The 21,588-nt window shown below is 52.0% G+C and overlaps 1 protein-coding gene across 1 annotated transcript; it reads right to left on the reverse strand.

Moving 5' to 3' along the window:
* Positions 1-437: 437 nt before the first annotated feature.
* GGA3 (golgi associated, gamma adaptin ear containing, ARF binding protein 3) lies at positions 438-21,581 on the reverse strand. The gene is made up of 17 exons (XM_030922640.1): positions 21,469-21,581; positions 10,667-10,751; positions 10,466-10,541; positions 8,448-8,546; positions 7,264-7,387; positions 6,881-6,984; positions 6,648-6,728; positions 6,152-6,289; positions 5,436-5,517; positions 5,221-5,337; positions 4,636-4,881; positions 4,188-4,258; positions 3,637-3,953; positions 3,226-3,422; positions 2,765-2,934; positions 2,502-2,612; positions 438-2,240 (listed from the first exon to the last, which is right to left on the reverse strand). Exons 1-17 carry the CDS (start codon positions 21,506-21,508, stop codon positions 2,130-2,132), a joined length of 2,169 nt encoding a protein of 722 aa, XP_030778500.1. The 5' UTR covers positions 21,509-21,581; the 3' UTR covers positions 438-2,129.
* Positions 21,582-21,588: the final 7 nt, after the last annotated feature.

Here is a 21,588-nt window from a genome sequence, read left to right on the forward strand (position 1 = left end):
TCTTAGATATAAGAAACCACCCCCCAGGTCTGGCGCCGTGGCTCACGCCTGTAATCCCAGCCCTTTGGGAGGATCCCTCAACCCCAGGAGTTTGAGACCAGCCTGGACAACGTAGGGAGACTTCATCTCTGTTTAAAAAAAAAAAAAAAAAGAAACCCCCAAAGTTATGGTGACTACAGTGTCTTGGAAATTTGAAGAACCCTTGGTGGTATAGGTGGTATACTTGTGCTTCTGAAATCTTGCCTCACCTCTTCTGCAACACTTAACATTTTGGTTATTTAGTTCCCTTAAAATATAAGCATACAGGAACCTGCACTTTTAACAGAAACCTTTGGCAGTTCTATCACAGGCTATCCACTCACGTATATCTGGAATTCAGAGGTGGCACCTTTTCCTCCATCAGGGTGAATGGGCGTCTCTATTAGGAAGATTCCAAGTACAGTGAAAATGGTTTTATTTAACATGCAGCAAAACAAGGGCAGCAGAGTTGGTATAGCCAGTACAGCCATTTGCCACGAAGCATTGACCTCAATAGTAACGAGTAACACTCAAATAATTGTAATGTCTAGAGCGTAATAGAAAGTTCCATTTCCACAGAGTAATTCCAGACATTCCCAGGGCTGCAGCAGCCAGTCTCTGGAAAGCTCTTGGATTTGTTCTTTAGTGAAAAATGATTCACTTTTGACCTGTCCTGTTCTAATGAAGCAGTGAAACCTGCTTGCTAAAGACAGCGAGGGGCAGGGAAGGGGTATGACTTCTTGATCCATAGGAAGAAATAAGGAAGCCTGGCAAAGGGGCAGGGAGGAACCAGGGAACGTGGTCTGTGCCACCTTCCTTTCTCCCAGAGATGTCCGATTGCTGAGCTTGTTCACCTGAGCTCTGCAAGCTTCCCCGTGTCTATGGCAGCTGGTGATTTTTTTTTTTTTTTTTTTGTGAGGGAGGCTTGGAATCCCTGTCCCAGGATCACATCCAGCAGCCAGAGTGGCCAGGACAAGCTGGCTGAGGCCAAGCACTGTTTAAGCAATAGGGTCTGTTGACTCGGCTCAAGTGTGGCCCCTGATCTCATCACCTCCAGACCCAGCATCTCGCTGACAGTGCCCCTCAGGAGCTGGGGAACAGTCGAGGTTTCTGGGCAGCACATTAAGACATATGTCTAGTGTAACATTTGTGATCCTGAGGCCTCCTGTGTCCAGCCACGGGTGCCACACCACATGCCATCTGGTGAGAGGAGAGGGAGGCCAAAGCAGTGGGACGCAGAGTGGCGGGAGATTGTAAGGGGAGGATAGCAGTTTATTTCATGCCAAGCAAGAGGTAGTCAGTAGGATGGCCTGTCCCCACGGCTGGAGGCACGCTTTTCCCAGAAAGCTGAGTACCTGCTTCTGGAGAAGGGGAAACACTGGCTCTCCTCATTTTCCTTCCTATCCCTAGTTGGGCCTGTCATGAGGCCAAATTCCATGTCCTGCCAAGATGTCCATAGGACATAGCCTGCCACTGCCAGGGATAAGCACACAACTCATTACTCCGTGGCCATTCTAGGATGATGCTGTCCACCAGAGGCAGGGCTGGGGACTTTGCAGTATGCCAGTTCCTTATTCGGGCCAGGTATCTTCCTCAGCCACTGAGCTTGGCCCACCTCCCTGGGGATGGCAGCAGGAACTGGCTGGCGGGGGAAGCATAGAATTGCAAAAGGGCTGCGGCCCCTTGGGCTGTGCAGCTGTCAGGTGTGAGGATGTGGCTCTTGTGGGGAGTGAGCCGTGACAGCCTCCCTTTAGAGTCTCCCACCCCCACCCCGGTGGCTTCAGTGAATGCCAGTAGAAAGAAGAAAACACCTACGCCAAGCCTGGGGTCCATGTTCCCGGGACAGCAGTGAAGTCAGGGGCCACTCCCCACCCCTGACAGCATATGGCCACTTCAAGTCACACAGGTAGATAAAAACAGGTCCTTTTAGGGGCCAAAGGAGAGGTTACCACAGCAGCAATTTGGTTCCCAGCAGAAATGCCCAGGGCCCCCGTTCCACATCAAAGCTACAAGCACTGTCGTCAGGGCATGGAGAGTGACGGGACCAGAGCCCTCCGGGTCTCAGGGCAGCCTGCCTGGCTTCAAGGTGGAGATCACAGCATCCTCTGGGGTCATAGGTTCCCCCATTGCTCCACAGGAGGGAACTGGTCCACCTCGCCCACCTCTGTGCTCAGCTGCTCCCCAAGGGCGAAGGTCAGCTTATACCGAAGCCGCACCTTCTCCTGTGACAGAGGGCAGCAAGTGAGATCCAGCCCGGGCGGCCCCTCAGCAGGACGTCCTCTACTCTGCTACCCTCTCTGTGCTACAGGAATGGTCCCTTTTCCCCACAACCCCCAACCATGCTCAGCTGCTTAACCTAAGGCAGCAAAGGGAAGTGTCCATCCTGTAGTCAAAACACTTCCGGCTGGGAGGTGGTGGTCCTGAGGTCCTAATCTGGGGCAGTTGGGGCCTCAGGCTGGGACCCTGGGTTCTTTGCTGCTCACCTTCAGTGGATTGGCCAGCAACATGACCTGGGTGATGGCTGCAGGTGGCTGGATGGGGCTAAATGGAGAGAGTTCTGTCCCAGAGGGTGGCTGCAACTTCACTTTCATTGACTAAAGAGAGAGAGAAGCTCCTTTGAAGACAGCTAGCAGGTGCCCCAGATGGAACCCACAGTGCACATACACACTGCCACCTGCTGGCTGCAAAGGCCTCCACACAATAGGGTCAAGCTAAAGCCGTTTTGGCCCCAGGGAGACACTAGTACCTTGGGCACTGCAGCCTGCAGCACGATGCTCTTGACAGGCAAAGGAGCTGTGTTCAGCATAGACACCACCACCACCAGCACGTCAGGTCGTCCTGGAGGACACTCCTTGGCAAAGTGGAAGAGGATGCGGAAGCCGTTTTTATCATAGGCTGTGATGGGAAGGGCACTGCCTGCAAGAACGTGGCACGTGGGTGTGGGAGGAGCAGCACCCGAGACACCCAGCAGAGCCCTGGCGGTGAGGGGACCAAGGCTACTCCGTGGCCATGATGAATCCAATGCTTCCTTACGGAATCTGGGAGGGGCGCTCAGTGAGGAGCTTAAGGGCGAGAATGCAGGCAGGGAGGACTGCCTGGCTCTAAGGGACCCCCTGCAAACAGTGCCTGGATCCACCCATCGCATGTCCTACAGCTCTGTGGCTGTAGGCCCCACTGCCCTGCCCACCTCAAGCCTCCAACACCTACTAGGCTTGATCGATTCCAGGGGCACGTGGATGCTGGCCAGGGAGAGCTCAGGCCCCTTCAGGGGGCTGCCCTGGGACTGGAAACTCAGCGGCTGGAAGAGCGGGCTGCCAGGCCCCGTGGAAAAGGGCAGGAGAGGCCTGGCTGGGGTGGTGGTGGGGATGAGAGGGGAGGTGGCAGGCTTCACCAAGCCTGAGGTCCTGGGAGATGGGAAGGATGGAAGGCACATCAGAGAGCCAGCCAGAGCTGCAGGACTGACCCTCACCCAAGGCCCCTGGCCATGCTCTTACCCAGGCCCACCCCTTGCCTTCCAGCCTGACTGATGGGACTACAAGGCACCCCCACCCCCTTCAAAGTTAGCTCTGGCTCTGACACATTCAGGCCCAACCCCACATCTCCTCCCACTCATTACACTTTGGCTCTTCTAGAAGCTGATCGAGGGCATCCAGGTGGTGCAACACGCTGTCACCCAATGCCAAGCCATGGTGCCCAGGGACTGCAGGCTCAACTTTTGGGGCCAAGGCTGGGGCCACTCCAGTAGAAAACAAGAAGGAGCCCGCACTGGGGGCAGGAACACTGGCTGGGACCACAGGAGCTGGGAAGGGAGGCGGCAGTGGAGCTTGGGAGCTGCTTGAGGAGGGGGCTGAAGGCTGGAGAAGCGGAGCGTCGGAGGTGCCACAGGCAGCGGTCCCTGGCCTGGGGCTGAAGAAGTCCAAGTCGGACTGCTCCCTCTGTGAGCAATGGAAAAGGTGGTGAGCCAAGGGCTGGCGGGGAGGGCCTGCTGCTGGAGCGGGGCACAGCCCTCCAAGGACCGCACAGAAGACAGCCCCGGAAACACTCATTGTTCCCCGCTGCAGCTGGCAGGCTCTGGAGGGGAAAGACAGCTACCTGTAGCCCAGGAGACATGACACTGGAAAGTGGAGGTCCTTGGCACAGTAGTGCTGTCACCGATCCTGTGCCCCTACCTGGAGCAGGTGCCACTGGCTGTTCCCAGCTGACTCTTTGGGAGGGACATTAGGGGCTGGGTCGGCGAGGCCTGACAACAGAGAAGAAAACTGGATGAGAAGAGACTGAGCTGGGCAGCCCTAGCCCCGCCTTGCCTGAGGAGGGGTCAGGTGACAAGTGACATCAATGGGTGAAGGCACAGGGAGAAGCTGTTCTGCAGGCAGCCTCCAGAGGGGAATGAAGCCCTCCAGTCCATGATGCAGAAGTGGGGGGTTTGTGGGGCAGGGTGCAGGGCAGGAGGCAGAGTCCACCGGGAGGATGGCCCTGGGGCCCTCAGGGTTGCTGAACTTCACTGACTACCTACAACTCAGGGCTCTTTGCTCACCTCAACAGTCACACTGGGGCCCCACTCAGGACTCCTTCTAATTCCACATACCCTTCTTCCTCCCAGATCCCTGCGGGCCGTACCCAAGCAGAGCAGCTCCTCGTCCAGCAAGGAGAGGGCGTTGCTTGTGCTGTTGGGCCCTGGGGTGGCCTCGGCCTGGCTAGAGGAGCGGCTACATGGAGGTCCTGAAGCCTGGGGTGGTGGAGGGAGGATTGGGATGCCTGAGGAGGGTGGAGTGGGTGCTGAGGCCAACACGGAGGACAAACTGTTTGTCGTGTCCAGCTCGGCAAGGTCGATGAGCGTGCCTTGGTTACTGCACTGACTGTTTCCTGGATGGGTCAACAGAGCGGAACAGGAATAATCAGGGGTCTTCTAGTGGCTGTGTGGCAGGAGGCAGCACCTTAGGCACAGTGGTTACTGCTCCAGCCTCTGGCCTAATCCAGTGGCATCTCTGCCAGGGGATGCTGCAAAGCAAGCCTGAGAAAGCAGGCGGGGAAATTCCCACCCACATCTCCAGGCCTCCGGGAAGCTGAAGGACTGCTTGGAATGGCAAAGAACCCCCTTGGGCCTTGTGCAACACCACGCTGGCCAGCCTACACCCACAGCTTCATGGTCGTGACCTGAGGCTGGTCTGGAGGAGTCTAGAGTTGGGGACCAGAGCATCTCACCTTCCGAGTCAGGCAGGGTTAAGGTGGCCACCTCGCCATTGATGACGTGCCCTTCAATAATTGTTTTGTAAGAGTTGATGACCCGGGAGAGGTTGTCACTGGCCTGCAGGATGTCCCCTGGAGCAGGAAAGAGAGACTTCTCACTCCTGTTGTGACAGTTCCCACCCACGTATCCAAACGCCTGGCTCATCCCTGACAGTTGCTCTTTCACTCACCCAAACTGTTATCATTGTCCTCAGTCTCACTGGCGAGTTTAAATAAAGTCCGCCTCTTGTTCTCACACCGATCAAACAGCTCCTGAAAGAGACTCAGACATAAACATCAAACCACACAGGCCCTTAGAGATCATCCAATTCATTCAGGGTTCACACCCAGAAAATGACGGGGATCTGCCATTGCCAGGGTCAGTTACCAGCAGAGCTGGGACCACAGCGCACGTCTTCTTGCCACCAGCCACCACCACACCACGTCACCCAGGATGTTGGTTTAGGTAGCAGTCACCAAGATGGATGAAGGGAAGTCAGTCCCCTCCTGCCTTCCAGGCTGGCATGTTCCTCAGAACTCAAAATACCCACCCAACATGGCCTGCACCACATGGGCATCAGGGTCACAAGGAAGCCTCTCTGTCTCAACGTCCCCAAGGCAGGAAGGAAAGGCAGAGAGCAGGGGTGAGCACCGAGGGCGTGGTCTCTGGAGTCAGACTCAGGTTTCCATCCAGCCCTTACACCCTAGGCAAATCAGCTGATCCCAGGCAGCAAATGGGGACACCACTCTCTACTGACGTGGCTGCTGTGCAGATGAGTAAGGTCATGAATACGCTGCCAAGTGCACAGCCTGTGTCTCTGAGAAGGCAGGTGCTCAGCAAATGCCGGCTGAGCTCCTGGAGGGCAGCGTAGCCCCAGGAGGCAGCCTTTGCCGTCGGCAGTCCTACCTTCATCAGCTCTCTGTCCCCGTCCGAAGAGTCCTCCTGGCTGTAATGAAGCAGCATCTCATTGAGCAGTCTCACGTTGTTGTTAACTTCTTCTAACGTGTGCAGACGCTTGGTCACCTTCTGGATCCGTGCCTCATCCTGCCCCAATGAAGAAGATCAGGAGAAAGAGAGCTTCACTTGACTGTCTTTCCACTTCCGCCAGGTCATACCTTACCCCACGACACAAGCGCAGAGGCACGGAAGCTCCTTCCACTGTTGGGTGCCTGGGGCCCAGTCTACACTTCTGCTTTCACATCCCTGCTCCCGTCCCACTCCTCTCTTCTGTGCTCCCGTGGAAGCTATTGTGCTCCTCCTCCCACTCTCAGCCTCCGGGGCACAGGTAGGGCAGCTGGCAGCAGGGGAGAACAAAACAGGCCCGTGTCCAGGGGCAAAGAGGCTTCTGCTGTGTGGTCATGGGTTCCTCCACCCCGTGCCTGAAGGACCAGGGCCCACTCACTTCCTTCACCATGGACTTGATGAGCTTGTTGGCCTCTTGCAGATCATCTGGGTTCTTGCTTTTCAGCAGCTTGGCTAAAAGCTGAGAGAGGAGGAAATCAGAGGTGAAGGGAAGAGGCAGCATCCCTACCCCAGGGAGACGCCAGAGAGCTCCCCGCAGCACAGTGCAAACCATATTGCCCTGGTGCTACCCCCTCTCATCTGAGAAAATCCCAGGCCCAGGGTGCTCTTTACCTTAGACTTCTCCTCATCATCAAAAACAGGGTTTTTGGGACGAGGTGGTGGAGAGGGGATCAGCGTCCTGTCCACAGGAATTGGTGGGTCAGACTGCACTATGCCTGAAAGGGGACATGGCAGCACGTGCACTCAGGCTGTGGTCACCTTGTCACCCCTCCTCATACACCAAGGGCCACGTCCCTGTGATCAAGACCTGCAAAGGGTAGCAGGGTGGAGGGCAGGTTGCTACACTTTATCCCATCCAACCCGACTCAGCCTTGCCTGGGGACAAATGCTGTTCACTTCAGGAGGGACTGTGGGGATCCCAAACCTTCCCTTCTCTCCTGGCCTGGGCCAGCCTTCGAGGGCTGCCTGGAGGCTGTGGGCAGGCAGACACGTACCCTGTCTCTTCAGCATGTGGTAGGCATCTTTGATCTTTGCTTCTTCTGGCAGGGCCATGGTCCAGCTGTACAGCAGCTCAATAACCTTAGTCTTCACTTTCTCAGACACCCTGTCCCCCAGGTACTACATGGCAAGAGAAAATGAGAGGACCTAGTAACTGCAGTTTTGAGGCAAAGAAAGTGTAAGGCTCCCTTCACAGCAATGCCATGGCTGCTCAGCAGCTATGGTCCTACTCAAAATCCGCAGGTGGGCCGGGCGCGGTGGCTCAAGCCTGTAATCCCAGCACTTTGGGAGGCCGAGACGGGCGGATCACGAGGTCAGGAGATCAAGACCATCCTGGCTAACATGGTGAAACCCCGTCTCTACTAAAAATACAAAAAACTAGCCGGGCGACCTGGCGGGTGCCTGTAGTCCCAGCTACTCGGGAGGCTGAGGCAGGAGAATGGCGTGAACCCGGGAGGCGGAGCTTGCGGTGAGCTGAGATCCGGCCACTGCACTCCAGCCTGGGCAACAGAGCAAGACTCCGTCTCAAAAAAAAAAAAAAAAAAAAAAATCCGCAGGTGTCCAAGTGTGTGTGAGACAGCGTGGGGAGGGGAAGGACCGCCCTGTGGTGTGGTTGTGTCCATCTGGATAGTGTGTGGATAGGCAGGGGACCAGGAGGTCATCACTGCATTTTCACGCACAAGTTGCCAGAAACAAACTGCATTTTATCTTGAGGGTGTTTATGAGAATGTCTTTAGCATGAAAAAGTATTCCCTCTGCTTTAAGTGGGGGCCCAGAGCTGTGCCACACCAGCGTGCAACAGAACATGGCCAGCTGAGCATCGGAGCAATGACGGAGGCCAGCTCCCCGTATCCACGTGAGACAGGCCAAGAAAACCCACAAAACCCACAACTGCCGTGTGCTGGGAGCCTAGAGTCCCATACTACATGGGCCCTCACCTTGGACAAACACACAGCCACTGCCACATCACCTGTCAGATTTGGGTTGTGGGCGCTTCAGAAAAAACTGCCAGTCCCTGTGGCCTGTTTGGTCATCCCGTTACCTCCAGGGCCTAGCTCTCTAAGACACGAATAATCTCAGTTCCTTGGAGATGTTGGATGGGCAGTGAAAGCCAGTATGATGGGAGATGGGAATAACACAAAAGAAGTCCCTAAGAGCGAGGAATCTGCCGCTGACTGACCTTTGGAGAGACGACTTTGATTAACTCATTCAAAAAGCGGAACTTCCCCACTTCGTTATGAAATCTCCTCCCACAGTTCTTCATGCACGCCTCCAGCACCTGTAGCCACACAGAGGAGAGGCACTGAGTGAGGGTGCGCTCAGGGCTGGGACCTGGCACTGGCAAGACCCCTGGCACCCAGAGAGTGCTGAATAAACATGCCCACAGGAAGGAGCTCATCACAAAAAGCGGTGTGCACTGCCCGGGACAGTGCAATTAAGCAACGGGATCGCTCACAGACCATGTCCCTCCAACTGCAAACCTCTGCTGGGGAAGCTGGGCAGGGACTAAAGCAAGAAACCCCGAGAACCCGACCCTAAGAAGGCCTGGATGCCAGTCCTGGAAGGTGCCTTCCTTAAAGATTCTGGCCTTGTGTTTTACAATGAGGGAGGTGAGGTCCAGGGACAAAGTTTCTCTGACTCGGTGTCCTGGGTTCTTTCCACAAGCTCACCAACAGTTGTGCAGGGGGTGGGAGGGATGTTTAAATCCTGTGATCTTTGAGAAAGATGACAGGATATTTCACCTCCCTCCACTGATCTCCCTAACTTCCAGTTCGGCTTTCCTGTGCTGCCTGTGGTCCCTGGCACTGCGGTTTCTTGGGCGGGGGGGGGGGGGGCACTGTCCATGCTCCCTTTCTTGGCTTCTGCATTTTAAAGCAGGGTTTCTCAGATGAGGCCTGGCTGATACTTTGGGCTGGTCATTCTTTGTCGTGGGAGGCCACTCTGCACTTTATAGTGTGTTGAGCAGCATCCTTGGCCTCTGCCTACTTGATGCCGGGAGGACCCCTACCCCGATGTGTGACAACTAAAAATGTTTCCAGACATTGCTAAATGTTCCCTGGAGGGCCCTGTTGAGATTCACTGTTTTTGTTTTTGTTTTTGTTTTTTTTGAGACAGAGTCTCGCTATGTTAGGCTAGAGTGCAGTGGTGTGATCACCACTCACTTTAGCCTCAACTTCCCAGGCCCAAGCCATCCTCCAACCTCAGCCTCCCGAGAAGCTGGGACCACAGGTGTGTGCCACCATGCTTGGCTAATTTTTTAATTTTTTGTAGAAACAGGGTCTCACTATGTTGCCTAGGCTGGTCTTGAACTTCCTTAAGCAATCCTCCCGGCCTAGGCCCCAAAAAGTGCTGGGACTGTAGGTACAAGCCACCGTGCCCCACTGAGAATCACTGTTTTAAGGAATTCGTTCTACAGCAAACATGACTGAGGGGAGCATGTGAGCTAGATGGTATTTCTTTTCTCTTTCCAGGACCCGAATGCAGCCAGGCTAAAGCCCCGGATTCCTCAGATCTCGGCTGCTCTTTGGTTTAGGAGCATGTGGAAGCACTGAGGGCCAGGCACCATTCCACGCCTTAAATTCCCTCAGTCTGAATAAACACCAAGATCAGCCCCAGGGGACTCAGCCATCAGTGCGACACCTTCGCTAGTGACTGGCATTATGTTTAACTACAGAATGAACGGACTCACCTCTCTTTTCTTCCCCCAGCCAACTCTGAACTATCAGCACAGCCCTCACGAAGGCTTCTCCTGCCCCACATGAGGCTCAGGGCCCTGACTCTGCGCTGCTTTCCTTAGCCGCTCTGCCTCACACACTAACCATGTGGCTGTGCTGGCAGGGATAGCACTGCAGTCACCGAACTGCAGTTAGGGAGATCAGCGGAGGGAGGAGAAATACCCTGTCATCTTTCTCAAAGATAATAGGATGGAAACATCCCTCCCACCCCCTGCACAACTGTTAGTGAGCTTGTGGAAAGAACCCGGGACACCGAGTCAGAGAAACTTTGTCCCTGGGCCTGGCACAACGCACACACATTTGTGGAACGGCTGGCTGAACAGATTCTAGATCTATCTAGTCTGTATCAAGGACTTTCTGTTGGCTTTTGGGATGAGCCCTTAGAACCGCTATGGGGGCATGAGGAACGGCGTAGGCAGGTGAGGGGCTGCAGGCTTCCATCTCCGGAGACTGAAGGACCTACTGTCAGGGCCTGGAGCGCCTCCCATTCCTGCGGGGACTGGATCTTGTGGGCCAGCAGTCGGACGGCGATCTGTGGCCTGGCGGACAAGCAGAACACACTTCAGTGCACTAAGCCTGGGGCTACCTGGCTGGCCCTCCTTGGCCATGGTGGTTCCCCTTCCCAGACCGCTCCCTCAGCTGCCCCCACAGTGCTGAGACTCACCCTTCGAGCTCCTTGTTGATCTGATCACAGAAGCCAATTATGTATTCCCAGTCCTCCTGGCGGTTGGAAGGATTGGTGGCTTTATCTTGGGACAGAACAAAGACGACGACAAGTGTTAGGAAGAGCAAGGAGGATGCAATGGAAAGTTTTCTTCGCAAGTTTTAGGCACTAAGAGTTTGCTTTCAACTTTACTTTCTAATAGAGAAGCCTCAATAGTTGAGTCAGTAGCAAAGACAAAGGAAAAAAAAAGTTCAGTCGGAGAGCAAATACAAATACTGCTTTCTGATCAGTATTTTGAAAGTCACAAATAAAAGAGAAAACAAATTCTGTCTCGTGAAGCTTAGAGTGGATCAAGGTCAAAAGGACAAACACAAATAATTAAAATAAATGCCCATATAAAACATGTAAATATAATAATAAAGGGAACTCCAGCTGTATACAATTGAGCTCAGTGATAAGCAAGTGGAGATGGTCAGGAAGGGTTTGTGGGGAAAGTGAAATCAGATTAAACTAGATAAAAAATATACATATTTATAACCATGAATTTTTTTTTTTTTTTTGGACAGAGTCTCACTCTTGTCGCCCAGGCTGGAGTACTGTGGCGCAATCTCAGCTCACTGTAACCTCTGACCCCCGGGTTCAAGTGATTCTCCTGCCTTAGCCTCCCAAGTAGCTGGGACTACAGGTGCGTACCACCACAGCCCGACTAATTTTGTGTTTTTAGTAGAGACGGGGGTTTCTCCATGTTGGTCAGGCTGGTCTCGAACTCCCGACCTCAGGTGATCTGCCCGCCTTGGCCTCCCAAAGTGCTGGGATTACAGGCGTGAGCCACCGCGCCAGGCGAATATTTTCCACATACTTGTCAAAAGGTTTTTCCAGACCTAGCCTTCCATAATGCTTTAAGTACTTTTGAAATTGCACATAATGCTCATCACTGTCAAGGCAACAACATTTACTTAGCCCCTACTAAGCCCCGGTCACTGTGCAATCTGCCTGGGATTGCAACTTGAGTATCTAGCACCCCCAGGCTCTAATGGCCTTCCATGGTCAAGCACAAACACAAGTACTAGAGTTCTCAGAGGGCCACTGGGATTTAAAATCCAGGTACTAAATGCAAAGTTCCGATATTTGGTATGGGCTCTCCTCCCTGCTACCTTCCCAAACCTGTGATTACACTGACGAGCCCCGCTGAGGCTGGTTACATGGGTTCCCATCTCTGATTCAGATCCAGAGGCTCCCTCTTCAGAAAGCACTCTCCAGCTGTTTGCTAAATTTAGGGCTTTGGGTTCCGAAGACAAATGGAAGGCTGAAGACACACACCCTTGAAAACACTCCTGCTCCCAGCTGGGCACAGTGGCTCACGCCTGTAGTCCCAGCACTTTGGGAGGCCGAGGCGGGCGGATCATGAGGTCAGGAGATCGAGACCATCCTGGCTAACACGGTGAAACCCCATCTCTACTAAAAAAATACAAAAAATTAGCCAGGCATGGTGGCGGGTACCTGTAGTCCCAGCTGCTCCGGGAGGCTGAGGCAGGAGAATGGCGTGAACCTGGGAGGCGGAGTCTGCCGTGAGCTGAGATCACGCCACTGCACTCCAGCCTGGGTGATAGAGCGAGACTCTGTCTCAAAAAACAAACAAACAAACAAACAAACAAAAAAACCCAAAACACTCCTGCTCCCTCCCCAGATCTCCACGAGGGCCCAAAGCAGGGCATCAGAGCCCCTCCCGACAAGTCCCTCTTTGTCAGAAGTTTCTAAATTCTGATTTCTCATGATAGCGTTTTGTTAACTTTAAAAATCACCAGCTGGGCTGGGTGCAGTGGCTCACACCTGTAATCCCAACAGTTTGGGAGAACGAAGCAGACAGATCACCCGAGGTCGGGAGTTGGAGACCAGCCTGACCAACATGGAGAAACCCCATCTCTACTAAAAATACAAACTTAGCTGGGTGTGGTGGCGCATGCCTGTAGTCCCAGCTACTCAGGAGGCTGAGGCAGGAGAATCACTTGAACCCGGGAGGTGGAGGTTGCCTTGAGCAGAGACAGCGCCACTGCACTCCAGCCTGGGCAACAAGAGTGAAAATTCCGTCTAAAAAAAAAAAATCACCAGCTGGATGAGCAAATCCTAACAGAGACTCCAGCTCCTTCACTGGGAACAGGGCTGCAGGGATCTGAGTAGAGACAGCTGCCAGGCAGAGGGAAGGCCCATGGCACCCAGTGCAGCACCCTGCTTCCCAGGTCCGGGCTCGGCCTCCCCGGCAGTGTTTCTGTTCTGGCTGCAATGGCTGCGAGGGGAAGATTCTGATGGTTTAGGTTCATATTTATTTATTTATTTTTTGAGATTGAGTCTCACTGTGTCACCCATGCTGGAGTGCAGTGGCGCGATCTGGGCTCACTGCAACCTCCGCCTCCTGGGTTCGAGCTATTCTCCTGCCTCAGCCTCCTGAGTAGCTGGGATTACAAGCATGTGCCACTACGCCTGGCTACTTTTTGTATTTTTAGTAGAGATGGGATTTCGCCATGTTGGCCAGGCTGGTCTAGACCTCCTGACCTCAGATAAGGAGGTCAAGACCAGCCCCAGCCTCTCCCAAAGTGCTGGGATTACAGGCGTGAGTCACCACACCCTGCCTAGGTTTCTATTTAGAAGAAAAGAAGGACCGGGCGCGGTGGCTCAAGCCTGTAATCCCAGCACTTTGGGAGGCCGAGACGGGCGGATCACGAGGTCAGGAGATCGAGACCATCCTGGCTAACACGGTGAAACCCCGTCTCTACTAAAAAATACAAAAACTAGCCGGGCGAGGTAGCGGGCGCCTGTAGTCCCAGCTACTCCGGGAGGCTGAGCCAGGAGAATGGCGTGAACCCGGGAGGCGGAGCTTGCAGTGAGCCGAGATCCAGCCACTGCACTCCAGCCTGTGGGACAGAGCGAGACTCCGTCTCAAAAAAAAAAAAAAAAAAAAAAGAAGAAAAGAAGGTGTCTGTCTTCAATCTTGACAGACAATCAGTAGGTCCTTCAAAATCTCGAGCTTGAAAGGAGGGGAGTTGAATGTAATCAAGGGTGGCCATCTGGAAAGAAATCCTGCATTACTGTACGGTAGCCTACCAGTTATCACATTCCAAATGCCGAGTCTCTCCCACCAATTGTCTGAAACCTTCTCAGGTGTTAGCATTACTGTGGCTCTGTTACTAATCCCTATCGGGTGCTTAAAGTTCTCCATAATTGGCCAGGCGCGGTGGCTCAAGCCTGTAATCCCAGCACTTTGGGAGGTCGAGACAGGCGGATCACGAGGTCAGGAGATCGAGACCATCCTGGCTAACACGGTGAAACCCCCGTCTCTACTAAAAAATACAAAAAAAAAAAAACTAGCCAGGCAAGGTGGCGGGCGCCTGTAGTCCCAGCTACTCGGGAGGCTGAGGCAGGAGAATGGCGTAAACCCGGGAGGCGGAGCTTGCAGTGAGCTGAGATCCGGCCACTGCACTCCAGCCCGGGCGACAGAGCGAGTCTCCGTCTCAAAAAAATAAAAATAAAAAAATAAAAAGTTCTCCAAAACACCAAAAGGCTGCAGGGTACAAAAATTAAATGGTCTGAGGAGCCGTCCCCATCCCCCAGTGCTATTACTTTGGGAACCGTCATACACCTTGTGATAGGAGAAAAATTGGCCCACTCCCACTTTTTGGACAGTGAAAAGCATCTTCCAAGTACAGAGTAAAATGTGGATCCCCCACCCCCGAAACAATGGGTATTCACCACAAAATAGCTTCTTCCCAAGCCTATTAGCGTTCCAACAGCATTTCTACTTCCAAGAACACTCCTGCCCACTTTTCACCTGTATTAATTTCTCTAGAATTTCACTTTCTTCCACCTTGATAGACCTTTTTACGGCAAATCCACAGGGAGCTCTTTGCCTACTCAGGGGCACAAAAAGCCCTGGTTTCTGCAATGGTCAGTTCCATGTCTATCTCATCCAGCTCTCTGGGCAGCTCAGAAAACAGAGCTCACCCGCCCACAGGAATGGGAAGGAACCTCTGGGGATAATTCTGGGTGACTTGATCTCTCCATCTGCCTACTGCCTCCCCAGCAGATGCACACAGCCTTCCACCCACTCAACATTTCCTCCACCTGGCACAGAGGTGACACCCGAGCTTCCCCTACAGACCTTGCCTTCCTGAACCGCCCCTATGGGCTCTGCTCTGACTCATGATTTCTGTCTATTTTCGGGCCTCTGTTGAAAGCCTCATCTGTTTCTGTGTCTCTGGATTTCCTGCTTTCATTTTTTCAGCTTCACTCCATTGCTAGCCTAGACTCTCGTGGGATTTAAAACATCATGTGGGGATGGAAACAGCAGCATTGGGTACCCCATTCCAGCATAGCTCAGACATTCCAAAGAAAACAAGATCTACATAGCAGGCTGGATGCGGTGGCTCATGCCTGTAATCCCTGCGCTTTGCGAGACCAAGGCAGGTGGATCATTTGAGGTCAGGAGTTCGAGACCAGCCTATACAACATGGTGAATCCTGTCTCTATTAAAAATATTAAAATTTTTAATCCCAGCACTTTGGGAGGCCGAGACGGGCAGATCACGAGGTCAGGAGATCGAGACCATCCTGGCTAACATGGTGAAACCCCGTCTCTACTAAAAGTACAAAAAACTAGCCGGGCGAGGTGGCGGGCGCCTGTAGTCCCAGCTACTCGGGAGGCTGAGGCAAGAGAATGGCGTAAACCCGGGAGGCGGAGCTTGCAGTGAGCTGAGATTCGGCCACTGCACTCTAGCCCAGGCGATGGAGCGAGACTCCGTCTCAAAAAAAAAAAAAAAAAAAAAAAAAATTAAAATTAGCCGGGCACAGTAGCACACACCTGTAATCTCAGCTACTTGAAGGCTGAGGCTGGAGAACTGCTTGAACCCAGGAGGCAGAGGTTGCAGCGAGCCATGATCGTGCCACTGCACTCCAGCCTGGGCAACAGAGTGAGACTCCATCTCCAAAAAAAAAAAAAAAAAAAAAAAAATATATATATATATATATATATATATATATATGGGCTGGGCACAGTGGCTCATGCCTGTAATCCCACCATTTTGGGAGGCCGAGGCAGGCGGATCACCTGAGTGAGGTTGGGAGTTCGAGACCAGTCTGACCAATATGGTGAAACGCCATCTCTACTAAAAACACAAAATTAGCTGGGCGTGGTTCCGCACGCCTGTGATCCCAGCTACTTGGGAGGCTAAGGCAGGAGAACCGCTTGACCCCAGGAGGCGGAGGTGGCAGTGAGCTGAGATCAGGCCATTGTACTCCAGCCTGGGCCATAGAGTGAGGCTCCATCTCCAAAAAGAAAAATCTATGTAACAAATGACTTACAAACAAGCAGACGCAAGAACATGGGCTGGAAAGGGAGTAAAGGTCAATCTTCAATGGTAGTGTCCTGAATGGAAACACAAACTTAGTCAATCACCAAGTCTTTGTTAAGCACCCAAAGACAATGAAGTAAACAGCATGTCAACATGCCAGACCCCGGAGGGACTGCAGAAAAAGTTCCAGACACAGATTTGACCCTCGAGGAGGCTGTGCTCTCCGGGTTCAATACATGAAACAAAAACAAGACAGTAGATAATTGGGCTAATTTGGTACAGAAATGAGTCTAAAAACAAATGTATGGCCCAGGCTCACACCTGCAATCCTAGCATTTTGAGAGGCTGAGGTGGGTGGATCACGAGGTCAGGAGTTCAAGACCAGCCTGGCTAAGATGGTGAAACCCTGTTTCTACTAAAACTACAAAAATCAGCCAGGCGAAGTGGCAGGCACCTGTAATCCAGCTACTTGGGAGGCTGAGGCAGGAGAATCACTTTAACCCAGGTGGCAGAGGTTGCAATGAGCTGAGATTGTGCCACTGCACTCCAGCCCGGGTGACTACAGTGAGACTCCGTCTCAAAATAAATAAATAAATAAATAAATAAATAAATAAATAAAAGCATCACTTCTTTCCTGACTTCCCTATTTCTTTTTATTTTATTTTTTTTTTTTATTATACTTTAAGTTCTAGGGTACATGTGCATAACGTGCAGGTTTGTTACATATGTATACTTGTGCCATGTTGGTGTGCTGCACCCATCAACTCGTCAACACCCATCAATTCATCATTTATATCAGGTATAACTCCCAATGCAATCCCTCCCCCCTCCCCTCTCCCCACGATAGGCCCCAGTGTGTGATGTTCCCCTTCCCGAGTCCAAGTGATCTCATTGTTCAGTTCCCACCTATGAGTGAGAACATGCGGTGTTTGGTTTTCTCTTCTTGTGATAGTTTGCTAAGAATGATGGCTTCCAGCTGCATCCATGTCCCTACAAAGGACGCAAACTCATCCTTTTTTATGGCTGCATAATATTCCATGGTGTATATGTGCCACATTTTCTTAATCTAGTCTGTCACAGATGGACATTTGGGTTGATTCCAAGTCTTTGCTATTGTGAATAGTGCTGCAATAAACATACGTGTGCATGTGTCTTTATAGCAGCATGATTTATAATCCTTTGGGTATATACCCAGTAGTGGGATGGCTGGGTCATATGGTACATCTAGTTCTAGATCCTTGAGGAATTGCCATACTGTTTTCCATAATGGTTGAACTACTCTTTTTTCTTTTTTTTTGAGACAGGGTCTCACTCTGTCACTCAGGCAAGAGTGCAGTGGTGTGATCATGGCTCACTGTAGCCTCAACTTCCCAGGCTCAGATGATTCTCCTATCTCAGCCTAGCTGGGACCACAGGCACTCACATTACGCCCAGCTAATTTTGTGTACTTTCGGTAGAGACAGAATTTTGCCATGTTGCTCAGGCTGGTCTTGAACTCCTAGGCTCAGGCAATCCGCCTGCCTTGAACTCCCAAGGTGCTGGGATTACAGGTATGAATCCCAGTGCCTGGCCTCTTTTGTTTTTTTTTTCTTTTTTGTTGTTTGAGGCGGGGTCTCATTCTGTCACCCAGGTTGGAGTGCAGTGGCTCCATCACGGCTCACTGCAGTCTCTGCCTCCCAGGCTAAAGTGATCCTCCCACCTCAACCTCCCAAGTAGCTGGGACCACCCACAGGAGTGTGCTCATTCTTTTTTTAGAGATGGGAGTCTCGCTCTATTGCCCCAGGCTGCAGTAGGCAATCATGGCTCACTGTAGCCTCCAACTCTTAGGCTCAAGCGATCCTCCCACCTCAGCCTCCTGAGTAGCTGGGACCACAGGAATGAGCCACTGTATGTGGCCTATTAAGTCACTATTCCTATAAATAGTGCCACCTTCCAAAAGTCCCCTAGGCCCCCACCTCTTTTTCGACTCTTTCTTCCCTCTCTCCTCATCCATTCCTCTGTCCTGTGATCCTTTCCTTTTCAATGTCTTTTTAAATCCCTTCCTTCCTTATCCCTATCCTCCGCTCCTTCTCACCTGCTTCTAGAACTTCCATTCTAATCCATCCTAATCCTACGTAAAGTCCCTATATCAAATCAAGCCTCTTAAGACACCAAAACACTGATTCCATCTAGTACAGAAGGAATGAGGGCCTGATAACTGCAGAAATTTAAACTTCTTTGACGGGGCCAGGCGCAGTGGCTCATGCCTATAATCCCAACACTTTGGAGGGGGCTGAGGCAGGTGGCTCACTTGAAGTCAGGAGTTCGACACCAGCCTGGCCAACAGGGTGAAACCCCATGTCTACTAAAAATACAAAAATTAGCCAGTTATAGCAGCACATACCAGTAGTCCCACTTGGCACCTCCCAAGTCCCACTACTTGGGAGGCTGAGGCTGGAGGATCGCTTGAACCCAAGCAACAGAAGTTGCAGTGAACCGAGACTGTGCCACTGCACTCCAGCCTGGGTGACAGAGCGACTCTGTCTCAAATAAATAAATAAACAAATAAAATAAACTTCTTGGGCTGGAAATTGGAGACTTGGTAGAATTTAGTCTTAACTTCCCAGCCTTATCTTTCCTCATTCCCAAAGCCCTCTGTTACTGTGTGCCCCAAACAGGTTTGCTCTCTCCACATCACCATCTAGTGTTTTTTTTTTTTTTTTTTGCCAAATTTTCCCATTCTTTAATGGCTAGCTCAAATGCAGTATCCTCACTGAATCATCTATTTCCCTATCCCCAGTTCCCTAAAGAGAATGCCTGCATTTTAGCACTGACTTATATATCTTTAAGAGTTCTTTATCCACTCCAGCATCACTTCCATCCAACTAAAGGCAAAATCTTTTTTTTTGTTTTTGAGATGGAATCTCGCTCTGTCTCCCAGGCTGGAGTGCAGTGGCTGCGATCTGGGCTCACTGCAAGCTCCGCCTCCTGGGTTCACGCCATTCTTCTGCCTCAGCCTCCCCAGTAGCTGGGACTACAGGCGCCCGCCACCACGCCCGGCTAATTTTTTGTACATTTAATAGAGATGGGGTTTCACCGTGTTAGCCAGGATGGTCTCGATCTCCTGACTTCGTGATCCGCCCGCCTCGGCCTCCCAAAGTGCTAGGATTACAGGCATGAGTCACCGTGCCCGGCCGCAAAATCTTCTTAAACTTCCCAACTCCTATAACACCCCATATAGCAGGTACTCATTAAACATTGCTTGACTGATCGTGGTGGGACTTGAGAGAAGACTGAAGTCATCAAGAGATAGTTTGTGAGAAAAGAGAATCTGAGATGGTTTTTCAAGCATTTAGTTGAGGAAAGGGGAGCAGGTAGCTTCCACGTAAGGAGAGCAACGTGTATTGGTAAGCTAAGAACATCAGACGGAGCAGAGCAGAAAAACGTGGAAGCCACAGAGAAAAAGGCCTGGAACAACCAAGGCCAGATTACAGGCAACAGTGGAATGACTTGATTCAACACAAGTGTGCTTCTGGGAGCAGAATGGACTGAGGAGAGGTGAGGACGGGAGAGTCCTGAGTCTCTGGGCCAAGCAGAGGCTTCTGCAACCATTCAGGCAAACGTGGGGTGACAAGGACCCTGAGTGAGATGATGTTGAACCCCAACTGCTGGTTTGCTCAACTGGTACAGTTCACATCATTAAGTCCTAACAACTGTGAAGCTTGTGTCTCTACAGATAGCATGTGACTCCCCCGCCACCAAGTGTCCCTCTCATTTCATAATGTGACTCTAGGCTGGGTGCAGTGGCTCACATGGCTCACATGTGTAATCCCAGAACTTTGGAAGGGAAAGGTGGGAGGATCACTTGAACTCAGGAGTTTGAGACCAGCCTGGGCAACATAGCAAGACCTCATCTCTACTAAAAATCAAAAGAATTAGCCAAGCGTGGTGGCGTGTGCCTATAGTCCCAGCTACTCAGGAGGCTGAGGCAGGAGACTTATTTGAGCACAGGGGTTCAAGGCTGCAGTGAGCTATGATCACACCCCTGCACTCCAGCCTAGACAACAGCACGAGACTCTGTCTCAAAAACAAGTAACAAAAACAAAATGTAACTCTAAATGTAGCCTATTAAACTCAGCTTAGGTCACTTAAATTATTCAATACCCATATTAACATCTTCAAAGCAAACTAATTCCACTGTGGTTATAGCAAGTTAGGCATTTCTAGGCAAGTGGTTTGATTGAAGTCAGGATGTCCTCTTTTTGTGAAATTATGGCAATAGTACCTGCTTTGCTAGGATACTTGATAAACGAATTTAATGAATATCTGTAAAGTACTTTGAGCTCCTTGGAGAACAGTTCCATATATAAAGAAGCCTTATGACCTGCCTGCAACTGTAGATTTGGCAAACGTAATCTTACTTTTTCTCTCTTTTGGGATATGCTCCCCTTTAAACTGAAGCTCAACCTCCTGAAGGGGGTTTCTTACTAGGAAAAATCAGACAATTTAAGGAAATAGCTATGACCTCCAAGATCCTGGAAGCAGTACTAAATAAGAGACCTCAGAACGAGGCAGTACCAGGTATCTCACCTATCCCATTACCAGTCCAATTTTTCTCTCCACTTAAAGGAGGCTTCCAGGTCTAGCCTATAGAAAAGTTCACTTATTAACCCTCAGGCAGAGTACTACCTGCTAACCAGATTAACACACATTTCCTTCGTAGCACTGTAATTCACAGTGCAATGACAGCAATGTGCCTCTATAACTACAGCTTCAGACTGTGCTCCTCAGCCTTACTCAGAATAGGCTATCAACACTGACTCGTTAGGATGTTCAAAGGGGTATATGTACGTGTGCGGGGCGGGGGAGGAGTCCTCGATACCGATTTCACCATGCTTCTGTGGTCACTGCAGGAAAAAGAGCTCTCTGTTCTCATCGTCGCTCTCTTTAGAATATTATTCTCACTTCAAGCATTCTGCCTGAGCGAAGCCGTCACTTCTCCAACACATGGTCACAATTCTGAAGCTGCCTGGCGACTAAATGCAGTCGGCAGCACCCACCACTATCGGAGATTCAGCCCCAATCCGAAGCTCTTCCCTTAGTCAGGAATTGGGGCGCTAGGATCCTGGAGTCACCGCCGGGCGGCGACCCCACCACAATCTCCCCAAAGCGCCGATGCATGTCAGCCCTAAGATCGTGACTGTCACCTTCCCCCGAGCCTGCGGTGCCCGACGGGACCCCGAGTTCACGCCGCCGCGCGCCAGAGCAAGAGGAAGAGCCGCAGCTAGGGAAGCGGGGGCCCAGCTGGGGCCCCGGCGCCCTGATAGGGAAGGGGCGTGATAGCATGCTGCTCGCGGCGAGGGCGAGCCCGGGCGTGGGCTGCTAAGAGGTGAAGCCGTAGAGCCCGGGGAGGGGACGTGGGGGTAAAGAGAGGGGCAGCCCAGCGGCTCGAGAGCAGGCAGAACCGGCCGCGGCTACTCACTCAGCCAGGACTCCAGGCTCTCCCCTTCCGCCTCCGCCATATTGCAGCCGCCCGGGCCGGCCCCGCGGCCTAAAAACTCGCGAGAGTCTGCACGAGCTGAGACGGGGCGGGGCTTGCATG

The sequence above is a fragment of the Rhinopithecus roxellana genome, chromosome 19, assembly GCF_007565055.1.
Source record: "Rhinopithecus roxellana isolate Shanxi Qingling chromosome 19, ASM756505v1, whole genome shotgun sequence".
Taxonomy (NCBI): Eukaryota; Metazoa; Chordata; class Mammalia; order Primates; family Cercopithecidae; genus Rhinopithecus; species Rhinopithecus roxellana.

Excerpts from the sequence above, each read along its gene's own strand:
- GGA3 (XM_030922640.1), bottom strand. The coding sequence starts at position 21,508 with ATGGCGGAGGCGGAAGGGGAGAGCCTGGAGTCCTGGCTGA. Across the intron at positions 6,985-7,263 it reads CCACATGCTGAAGAGACAGG|GCATAGTGCAGTCTGACCCA; the intron begins GTACGTGTCTGC and ends GTCCCCTTTCAG. Across the intron at positions 6,290-6,647 it reads TCAAGTCCATGGTGAAGGAA|GATGAGGCACGGATCCAGAA; the intron begins GTGAGTGGGCCC and ends TCATTGGGGCAG.